At 36.1% G+C, this 12,083-nt stretch overlaps 1 protein-coding gene across 2 annotated transcripts in view; it reads right to left on the bottom strand.

Annotated features, from left to right (window-relative positions):
- Window positions 1–1,013: 1,013 nt before the first annotated feature.
- The window catches only part of SGCZ (sarcoglycan, zeta), a 1,069,593-nt gene continuing 1,058,523 nt past the window's right edge, over window positions 1,014–12,083 (bottom strand). The window contains exons 7-8 of one of the 2 annotated variants that reach the window (XM_012640949.1): window positions 10,224–10,347; window positions 1,014–1,785 (exon numbers count right to left, since the gene is read on the bottom strand). In XM_012640949.1, the coding sequence (XP_012496403.1) occupies window positions 1,591–1,785; window positions 10,224–10,347 (319 nt within the window). In that variant the 3' untranslated portion in view covers window positions 1,014–1,590. The remainder of the gene's footprint in view (window positions 1,786–10,223; window positions 10,348–12,083) is intronic. The other variant, XM_012640950.1, reaches the window with a different exon arrangement.

Raw genomic sequence — 12,083 nt, 5'->3', positions numbered from 1 at the left:
TTCTTCAGCAAGTACTAATCGCCCTCTTCACTCTAAGCTGTATAGACCTGAACTCCAAAGGCGCTACACCCATTAACCCTCAAAATGAAGCTTCAACACATCTGGTAAAAGTGTGCATGGGGGAGAAAAAGATTGATTGACATGTGAAAATTGAGGACTTACCTTATAGGAATCATGTCATCTTCCCATAATAGGAAATATTTAATACAGTTTTACATTCTTGGATTCTGTAAGTTTCAAGAATTTGAGTTAAGGAGTGTTGTGATAAATGAATCTACAGTATTCTGGAATTGTTTATTAAGAGCTAATTTACAAAAATGAGCAGTGGAGAATGGAAAGATCTGTGATTTCTGATGTCAGGGCAGCTTAACAGTCTAATAAAAGTAACTAAGTGTTAACAGCTGAATAGAAATGTGACCAAACTCCTTAAAATATAAATCTAATGGAATGAACACATTTTCAATATGTTTATTAACATTGCTCTTTTCTTACTGTTTAGTCAAGGATTTTTAATTTCAAACCCCCTTAAATCTTAACCTTCAATAAAAAATAAATGGAGAATAATTCTGAAGATGATATCCCAATGGAAAGTCAATCCGTTCTCAGCAGTATGCATCATATTAGTATTTATTTATTTAGAAGATGATTGAATTTTCGCAGTCAGAGTCACGTATAAAGTGAGTGGAGCAAACAAAAATTTTACTATTAAAACCTAGGCGTGAAGGATAGCATGTGAATTTTTAAAGAAATGGTCTATGGATCTCACATCCCTCTTAATCCTATCTCATATTGCAATAAATTAGATGTTTTGTTAAAAGCAAATACATCACATGCAATAGCCAAGTAAATACTATATAAGGCCATCCAGATCTGGCAAATGACAGTATAATGGTATTTTATTAATTCTGGAAAGATTATATTGCTGAGTGCTTTCAAAATTACCTAATGTACAAAATTCTAGACTTAGTAGACAAAGAGTAACAACACATTGAATTTAAAGAAACTAAGAAAACTCAGGGAAGGATTCTGTCTTGTTTTGTTTTGTTTTGTTAAAAATCATGTATTGAATTTAATTTTTATTAAAGCAAGCATTACATAATGCTTCAAAATTTTAAAATTTGGGGATAAAAGTTTACATCCAAAAAGATGAATGGAAAATTGTGCTTTCAGACTGTAGAATTAGTTTTCTTACAGGGTTAACCATTTCATCTTGCCATTGGATACTGGGAATTTCATTTATGTAATGTATATATGTGCAGTTCATATCCAGGTCCTGCAAAAATCTAAAACTGTGTGCTTCACTGCATGTAGCAAAGGCACCTATGTTATTCTCCCTTTTGAGCAAAAGTTCTGATCCAGTTTTCCTGCTGACGATGGTTTTTCCACTGCTGTGTCACTCACACTCTCTGTGTTGAGCAGTACTATAAATCACAAGAGAAGGTGGTGGCGAATCCCAGCTCACACTGGAAGAAGTTGCTCTGTGGACCATTTGGAGAAGCTCTGGACTGATCACAAGGGAAACCGAGCAGAACTGTGAAGCAGACGGACAGGAACAAAAGGCTATTCTGGTGTGAGGAGAAATCAGTCACTTCAGCTCCACAAGCAGATGTTGCTACTGGACTGACACGTGGAACCTACTCCTGCTGGAGAAAGGTAAAGTTTGCCATTGGGGCAGACACAGAGTTCGTACACAGTCTGTCGAGAAGTTGAGGAGCTGGGTAAAGAAGATGAAAATGAGCCGGTTGGTAGATTTCCCAGCCGGATTGTATCTGCATTTAAAAATATCTAGGGAGAAAGAAATTGCATTTTAATTCATATTAGTAATCTACGTTTCTCAGAGCGTTGAGTAATCTACAACCCTCCTCAACATGGTCTAATAAGGAAGATGACACAACAAATAATTCTATTGGTTTAGTGGCCATGCTTTGTTGAACAAACAAATTACATTCCTACAGTATAGCCCAAAAGCTCTGCAGCTATCTTCTCCTTTGAGAGATGGTACACTCTGACAGAATGCCCTTGATCTGAAAAGCAATATTGCACAATCTGCTTAAGGGGCCAATCCAGTTATTCAAACACCACAGAAAATTAATGATTTTCACAGGGTCTCTCAATTTAACTTCTTAACTACGCATAGTCTAAAGAATATACAAAGAAATAAGGATGTCAGTGGATATGATATTACTGAAGAAGTGGGCAATTAATTAAAAAAACAAACAAAAAAACCCTCTCTGGGCTATTTTTAAAAATACTCATAAAAGTGCACTGACTTGCAGTCCAAAGGATATACCAAGTACATAACGAGCACAATGAACAACATAACTATTGTACATAATGCGATTTGAAGTCTCCATGAAACATATTAGCTATATTCAACACCTATTTCGTTAAACCTTCTGACTCGGGAAATCATTTATTCTGAATCATAGACTCATCACTTTCAGGGACAACAATCATATGGTTTTGACAGGCATGGGGAAAGTTCCAGAAAAGGAAAAATTGGATCATGAAATTTAATGAGCAAAGAAACAGCTCTCTTCAGCTATTTTTTTATTTCATTGTTATGTAGCTAATTACTGCCTAAAGTACATCACTACATTGACAGGATAAATAGAATCTATTCCATTTTCTCCATCTTTGTCCTAGTCCAAGTCCTATTTGGTTTGCACTAGGAGTCCTGCAGTAGTCCCCTAAATGTCCTCTCAGCTGCCATTTTTGTCCTCTTATCAATTTTACCTACTTCTGGAGTGAACTTTTGGGAAATGCAAATCAAATTAAGTCACTCTAGTGCTGAGAACTCTCTACTGTCTTCCATCACACTTCAAATGAATCCTGCTGTCTTTCCATGGCTCACAGGCCCTACAGGATCTAGCCTACCTCTTTGACATCATTTCCTGTAATTCTTCTCTTTGCTCAAGTTCTTGCATTTTCTCAAAAAGTGAAAATACCAAAAGCACTCTAGCCTCAGAGCTTTTTTACTCTGTATTTCCTCAAACCCTAAGTATCTTCAGATACTTACACGTAGGGTCAGATATGAAACGGATGGTTGGGGAATGGGGTGGGAGGGAGATTTCCATTGTTTACCTTTTTTATACATTTTTAATTTTTTTTTTTTTTTTGAGATAGAGTCTCACTCTGTTGCCCTGGCTAGAGTGAGTGCCGTGGCGTTAGCCTAGCTCACAGCAACCTCAAATTCCTGGGCTCAAGTGATCCTCCTGCCTCAGCCTCCCGAGTAGCTGGGACTACAGGCATGCGCTACCATGCCCGGCTCATTCTTTCTATATATTTTTAGTTGTCCAGATAATTTCTTTCTATTTTTTTTTAGTAGAGACGGGGTCTCACTCTTGCCCAGGCTGGTGTTGAACTCCTGAGCTCAAACAATCCGCCCGCCTCGGCCTCCCAGAGTGCTAGGATTACAGGCGTGAGCCACCACGACCGGCCCATTTTTAATTTTTGAACTATAGGAATCTACTGCATGTGCAAATAAGCCATAAAAGGAATTCATATACCATGAACATATATATTTTAGATTAATTTAGATGCAAGCAAGTTTTCCCCAATCTCTATTCAAAGGTACCTTCTCAGAAAGAACTTTCCTAAGCACCCTATTAAAATAACACTAGTCCATTCATCTTTACCAGGTACACTTCTCTAAAGGAGTGGTCCCTTCATAACATTATATTAAGTTTGTGATTGTTCATTGATTATTTCTTCTACTTGCAAGTAAGACCCATGAAGATAGGGCCTGTCTTTGGTTCGCATCTATAGAACAATGCATAGAATTCTGCAGTGTGTGCTGAATGACATGATGCTCTTCCTTCACCTTGGACATCTCTCTCCACTGTAGGGTTCAAATACACTCACCATCAAAGCCCAAGTCATCTACTTTCTCCTCCATGGATCTTTCCCTGATGCTTTCAGATGGAAGAACTCTTCTTATTTTGCTCTCCCTTAGCAATTTATTATTTTTAATATCTTATGCTGCTGATCACTTGATATGTTATCTTATAGCCACGTTTATATCTTACTTTCCCTACTGAACTATGTTCTCCTTAAAGGCAGAATCATTCCTAATTTTTTTTATAACTTCACAGTGTTTGACCCTGCATGTACACCTTTAATATAATACAAATAATTTTCAAATAAATAAATAAATTATAAAATAAATGGATGGCTGTATTTAGCAACAGTATTCATGGTTAAATAGCATGATTAAAGCTTATGTTTGTATGCGTCGAATGTTGAAACATATTACTCCATAGTTGCTTCTGTGTTAAGTGACAGGAAAGCAAAGAGAAATAAATGATTCTGTTCTAATTTTTTTAACAAGTCTTTTTTTTTCTGATATGAAAGTAAGAAGCGCACAAAAGTAAGCAAAAGAACATGGCTGTGCATTTTTGGGGGATGGATGTTGGGCCTTATTTCCTCTTGCTCTGTGTTTCCATGCTGAGGGGCATTAGTAAGTGAAACACTAATTGTTACACACTGGGCTGTCTTACTTCTCCACAGGGCAGGAGAGATGACCCCTTTTATCGACTGAATTTAAGGGCAAGTGGACTTGTACAGCTCAGCTCCTTTTTCTTACTTCTTTTTAGGAGATAGCATGCTTTCAGAGAGCAGGCATTTTCAAGGTTTGAAAATGCTGAAAGTATTATAGGGACAAGCTCTGGGTCTGTAACGTTTAGGTCTACAGATTTGGAAGTGAGTTAAAGAAATGCTAGGTGGGAGAGTGGCAAGATGGCTGACTAGAGACGTCACTTGTCAGAACGTCCTGGCCGGAAGGTAGAATATTGGCCTGAGGAGAGCAGAGAGGAGTTGCAGTGCAGGCGTAGATCACAGAGAGAGACAACTGAGGCAACCAGACACCCATAAAGAGAAGCTGTGAAGCTGAGAAAGAGAAAGATAAAGAGGAGACGACAGTGGCGCATATCAAACCCAGAGGCACTCGGAGCCCAATGAAAGGGCAAGGGGGGCTTCCCTTCCCCCACCTACTTGCCTTTGGTGATCAGCAGGACAAAAAGTATATTGAAGGTGTTTCCACCCTTCACGAGGCCAGGCAAAGTGGCTAATTAGGAATAGTGGGGTGAGCAAGTGAGCCCCATGAATTCAGGTGTCCATAAGAGACACCCCACTGGAGAGCATCGCAAGAGACCGGAGTGTCAGCTTTCTTACACCTAGACATTTCCTTCTCTACACCTCCCCTATTCATGGAATCTGAGAAAGTGCTTTGAACTTGGGCTGACTGGGAGATGCCAAAGCAACCTTAAGCGAAAGGAACAAATAAGGAGGTGTTACTTTACCTGACTTCGAGCTATAGTACAAGGCTATAGTAATCAAAACAGCATAGTACTGGCATAAAAACAGAGACATAGACCAATGGATCAGTACAGAGAATCCAGATATAAAATCATCCTCATGTTGTCATTTGACATTTGACAAAGCAGACAACAATATACACTGGGGAAAAGAATCCCTAATTCAACAAATGGTGCTGGGAAAATTGGATAGCCACATGTAGAATACTGAAACAGGAGCCTTACCTCTCACTACTCACAAAAATTAATTCAAGATTGATAACCTTAAACCTAAGGCATGAAACTGTAAGAATTCTAGAAGAAAATGTTGAAAAAACTCTTCTAGATATCAGCCTAGGCAAAGAATTTACGAAGATGACTCCAAAGCCAATCACAGCAACAACAAAAGTGAATAAATTGGACTTGATTGAATTTAAAAGCTTCTGCACAGCCAAGGAAATAATCAATAGAGCAAATAGATAACCTACAGAATGGGAGAAAATATATACATTCTATACATCTGATGAAGGGCTAAGGACCAGAATCTAAAAAGAACTCAAGCAAATCAACAAGAGAAAAATCAAACAATCCCATTAAAAAGTGGGCAAAAGACATGAACAGGAGCTTTTCAAAAGATGATAGACTAATGGCCAATAAACACATAAAAAAATGCTAAATGTCTCTAATCATTGGGAAATGCAAACCAAAACCACAGTGAGATATCATCTAACTCCACTGAGAATGGCTTTTATCAAAAAGTCCCAAAACAACAGATGCTGGCGTGGATACTGAGAGAAAGGAACACACTTATACACTGTCAGTGGGACTGCAAACTAGTACAACCTCTATGGAAAATAGTATGGAGATTCCTCAATCAACTAAAAGTAGACCTGCCATTTGATCCAGCAATCCCACTACTGGTATTTCCCAAAGGAAAAAAGCCATTTTATCAAAAAGACACTTGCACTCGAATGTTTATCACAACACAATTCACAATCTCAAAGATGTGGAATCAACCCAAGTGCCCATCGATTCATGAGTGGATTAATAAAATGTGGTATAAGTACACCATGGAGTACTACTAGCCATAAAAAATGAATTAATATCTCCTGTAACAACCTGGATGGAACTAGAGACCATTCTCCTAAGTGAAGTATTACAAGAATGGAAAAACAAGCACCACATGTACTATTAAATTGGAACTAACCGATAGCACTCGTGTGCACATATGGACATAAAAGTCAATGGAAATCAAGCAGGTGGGAGGGAGGAGAAGAGAAGTGTATAAAATCACACCTAACAGGTACAATGCACACTATCTGGGTGATGGCTGCACTTATAATTTTGACTCAAACTGTACAAAAGCAATTCACGTAGCCAAAATATTTGTACCCCTATAATATTCTGATATAAATAATTTTAAAAAATTCTCAAAAAAATAAAAGAAAAAAAGAAATGTTAGGAGATGTTTTGGGCCAACAAACTTTGAAATATTGATAATAAGGAGTGGAATATTTAAAGCTAAAGAACATGTACAGAAGAAGGCTTATGTGGGATTGATCAATGACTGTTATGAATGGTGCCTTCATTTGTAAGCACATAAAATATGTATTGCTAGTTAGCCCTGGAGGATTTCAGGCTGTGGCTTACACCTACTACACCTCTGGCTTTTACAGCTTTGGAATTGGTTGTCTTTCAGTTGGTATAGCTTGGGTGAATAACTGCAGTGAGTAGCTGTTTAATATAGGTAATATTTGTAGGTGGCAACCTAAGATATCAAACCTCATTAATGGAGTAAGGCTTGGAGCACTTGGGCCTGATGGTGTGTAGGCTGCTTCAGCATAGCCATAGTGGTGTTATCCAGTTCTTCCATCCTTTTAGGGGCTACTTTAGATGGCATTTGGCTATATGACAATACTTAATTCCATAAGCTTCTGATATCCAAACTGTATAAAGAAGGTAGATTTTATTAACAGAAAAATTCATTCATATGGGGCCCTTAGAAAGAGAAAATGCTATTTTCTTGGCTTGAGATAGAAAAGTAAAACCATGAAGTAAAAAGGGCTTTTATATATTTATTCCTTACAGCACTATATTCCTGAGCCTCTCCAAGTCTTTGCAACATGGATGGGCTTAGCTACGTCTTTTGCTGTTCTGCCAAAGCGGTTACTTGATGCTGTTCGCTTTCTAACTTCTAAAATTGGGAAGTCTATTCTACATTTCCCTGTAAACCATATAATCCATTTTTCTGAAACTCTTCACTGTTCTCAGAATCATATTTCTGAGCTTTTAAGTCACAGTCCCCTGTCTTCTCTGTACCAAGAATTCATTTATCCCATTCTTAGCTGTTGAAATCAGGCCCATGACTTTTCATAGAAAATCTTAATTGATTGTCACAATAAATTTGTTTTCCTTCCTGTATAATCTTGTGGCATATATGTTGTTATGGGTTAGTTGTGTTGCATATGCTATTATACCAGTTACAATATTCTATATGCGATTATGATTCATTTTGTCTTCAGAGCTCAGTTTCAAATCCCATGCACTACCTTGTGTGATATGACTGAAAATTCTGCAGTGCAGAATTTTATGTACAGTTTCATTCTTCTGCATTTCAAACATTATTTTGGATACCTCAATACCATCTCTGCTCTGATATTAAGTATTTTAAAAACTCTCTAAGGGTAGGAACTTTATATCCTTCTGTATTGTTTAGTAAATGATTAATCTGCCTTTCTGTGGCATAGTCAATGTAACAAAAAAGATTTTATAGCATTTCTCACTTCTTCATGAGAAAATAACATCTATTTTATTATAATATAATATAAACTGCTGTGCCTTTCTGTACTTTTATTTTATTAATATGAAGACAAAACACAGATAAAAACCTCTGGCTATGAGTTATTTACAGCATAATACTCAACGACAATTACATGCTAACCTATAATTGAATCAAAGGATTCTGCTGGTATATTGAATAAAAGAACACAAGTAAGTGATTCATAAGTAGGGGCAGAACATAGATTAATATCCACCAATATTTATTATGGTACCATTTGTTATGAATACTTTGAATGAAACAATTAACATGATAAAAGCAACTCTTTAAAAAGAATGCAAGGTGTTTAAAAAAGATTTCTGTCTTGCTGTGTTAGACAAATTATTGTAGTCTGCAATTGTTGTGGAAAGAAATCCTGAAAGGATATATGGATATATTTTTTAAATATTATAAGCATATTTCTAGATCATTTATGTTGTAATATCCACCAAGACACTAATATGGTCCTGCAAAATATATAATTAAAATTTCTCTTGAATCAACAACTGAGATAATGGCATAAAGGTAAAAAAGGAATATCCTTATTTTGATTCTATTAATTTATGCCTCATCATTACACCTGAATAGGTGTGAAATGCTCCAGAGCATGTCTCTCTGAAAATTTATCCTTTCATTATTTTTGTTCTCAATTTGATCTTTGGGAATTCATAATTAAGAAAATATACATAAATATGAGAAGAAAAATACTAAAGAAATGAATTGGTTGGAGCAACAACACAACAAATGTAGACCTTTAAGGACTTTGAGAATTCTAGTAAAAAAATACAAGAATATGAATCATGTACAAGCACTTAAAACAATTAAAGTAGGATTAAAAACAGACAAAAGAGCAACTGCCAAGATGTCCAGGCAGATTTGAAAATTAACAGATGAGACTCCTAGAAATTAAAAACATAATCATTACAATTAAAAGCTCAATGTATGGATTAAATAAGAGATTAGATACTGGGGGTGGGGGGGACCTGGGAATATAGACCTGAATAAGTCAGTAGAGTGAGACACAGAGAGATAAAGAAGTAGAAACTGGGAAGGAGAGGCTAAGAGATCCGGAGGGTAAGAAAATGGAAAGGTAGAACACTTCTTCAGAGTGTCTGCAAAAGACCATAGAGAAATTGGTGAGAGCTAATGCTGACGAATTTCCAGATTTGACAAAAATCTGAATCTGCAGGCACAAAAATCACAATGTATATAGCAAGTAAGGTAAAAGAAATATACGTATACCTATCACATGGTGGTGGAAGAGTGAAACACCAAAGACAAAGGGTTATTTAGAGCAAGCAGTGATAAAAAATAAACAATGTTTTAAGGAGTGGAGACAAGACTCAAAGGAAATGCTTAAGGGAGAAAAGTGACATGGAAGAAAAATATTATAATCTATACCCTTATCCAGGAAATAAATTGTGTCTTTCTTTCAGAAAAAATATAGATACTCTCTCCATGGAAACAGACAAATAAACAAACAACCAAAGTACTCTTTTTGGAAGAGCTTTTTGCATACTCAAAGAGAACAAACGAACAAAAAACAACAAAGACTTTCTTCAGTCTTGATATTATCCTGATATTAATTATGCTTATCTGCATATTAATTATGCTTATATGCTTGTCTGTTTTAGTTAGTTATGTCTGCATCTCTTGTATTATCCTGGATAGAGCTGGAACCCATTCTACTAAATGAAGTATCCCAAGAATGGAAAAATAAGCACCACATGTACTCACCATCAAATTGGTTTTAACTGATTAAACACCTAAGTGCACATATAGGAATAACATTCATCAGGTGTCGGGCAGATGGGAATGGGGAGGAGGAGATGGGTATATTCATAAATAATTCTGAGAAACTATAGGGATTTAGGTGCCCCAATTACAATTGACTTGTGAATGAATATCTTTCAGTAGATAATAAAGGGACATTTAATTTTAAAGAGTAACATTAGGTTTACCAGATTTCCTATTCAAGAAGTATTAATATTTTTTTAATTTAAGCTTTCTCACAAAGTAGTTCTTTAGTTTTACCTGGAACCAAATGCATATAATTTGAGAAGATGTACCCTCAGCAGTAAAGGGCTGGTCTCTAACCCTCTGGGACTCACCTCCCCCTCTGTAGACTGCAAATGGAGCTCCTTCCTGCAGGTAGCCTTGAAATCTCCTGCAGCAGCGCTCACCTGGACCCCACGAGGAGCTTCCATTATCAAGGATCTTGTCGGTGATTCAAGCCTAAGAGAAAAATAAAAAAATTCATTAATAGAAAAGAGAAAAATTATGGTGAACTAAAATACAATATTATTTAACTGAAAAGAATCAACCAGACAAACGTGCAGGAAGGCATAAATAAAAATCCTTGCCTTTTTTAACAAAGCCAGATTGAGTTTTAGAATAATTTTGGAACGCCTTATCCGTTTTTTCACTCTTTATGAATACCTTCATTTGTTCACATCAATTATTTAATCTCATTTGCATAATGATTTAGTAACAGTTTCTTATGTTGTTTCACTTCATAATGCTCCTGACCAGTAGGTTGTGATAAGTTTACTTCTTTAAATCCTTTATATATTATCAATAGTGATGACAGAGCTTTAATAAATAAATTACTACAATTCAGGATGTATGTATTCCTTAATCAAGAGTCCCTGTCTTGCAAAGATGAGAGCTTTAATGAAAATCACTAGTATTGCAAACTTTCAGGCATGCACAGTTAAAATTTTGTAAACTTCAAAAAATTCAAAGTGCTCCTTACTGCTCTGGGAATTCATTAAAATAGAAATAAGACATTTCCTATATCAACTGACCTCTACTGGCCCAGTGAAACGTCCACAGAATGAGTGGCATTAGTCTGAGAAAGAAAAATCCAATGGAAGCTAATATGTGAAAATGACATTGAAGGTACATATGTGATTATAGATTGATAAAATAAATTGTATGGGGAAAAGTGTTTTAGATAGTTATGTCTGCAAAAAAGACAGTTGGAGGCAGTTTGAAAATTATCTTCAAGAGTATTTCCCACGTTTTCTTCTGGAATTCTTATAGTTTCACGCCTTAGGCTTAAGTCTGTTATCCACCATGAGTTTATTTTTGTGAGAGGTGAAAGGTGCGGATCCTCTTTCAATCTTCGACATGTGGCTATCCAGTTTTCCCAGCATAATTTATTGAATAAGGATTCTTTTCTCCAGTGTATGTTTTTTGTCTGCTTTGTCAAAAATTAGATGGCTATATGAGGATGGTTTTATATCTGGGTTCTCAGTTCTGTTCCATTGGTCTATGTCTCTGTTCTTGTACCAATACCATGCTGTTTTAGTTACTATAGCCTTGTAGTATAGTTTAAAGTCCAGCAAATTGAGGCCTCCCATTTTGTTCTTTTTGCCTAGGATTGCTTTTGCTATACGGGGTCTTCTCTGGTTCCATATGAAGCGTAAAATTACTTTTTCTATATCTGTGGAAAATGATGTTGGTATTTTAATAGGGATTGCATTGAATCTTTAGATCACTTTAGGTAGTATAGACATTTTAACAATGTTGATCCTGCCGATCCACGAGTATGGTATGGTTTTCCACCTGTTTACATCTTCTGCTATTTCCTTCCTCAGTGTTTCGTAGTTCTCCCTGTAGAGGTCTTTTATCTCCTTAGTTAAATATATTCCTAGGTACTTTATTTTCTTTGTTGCTATGGTGAAGGGTATTGAGTCTTTGATTTGGTTCAAAGTTTGACTGTTATTGGCATATAGGAATGCTATTGATTTCTGTACATTGATTTTGTAACCTGAGACTTTGCTGAATTTGTTTATCAATTACAGTACTCTTATGGCAGAATCTTTGAAATACTCTTCTAGACATTGGCCTAGGCAAAGAATTTATGAAGAAATTCCAAAGGCAATCACAGCAACAACAAAAATAAATAAATGGGACCTGATCAAATTAAAAAGCTTCTGCACAGCCAAAGAAACTGTCATGAGAGC

This window comes from Propithecus coquereli, unplaced genomic scaffold (genome assembly GCF_000956105.1).
Source record: "Propithecus coquereli isolate 6110/MARCELLA unplaced genomic scaffold, Pcoq_1.0 Scaffold159, whole genome shotgun sequence".
Lineage (NCBI taxonomy): Eukaryota > Metazoa > Chordata > Mammalia > Primates > Indriidae > Propithecus > Propithecus coquereli.
This window is presented reverse-complemented; position numbering and strand designations above follow the sequence as displayed.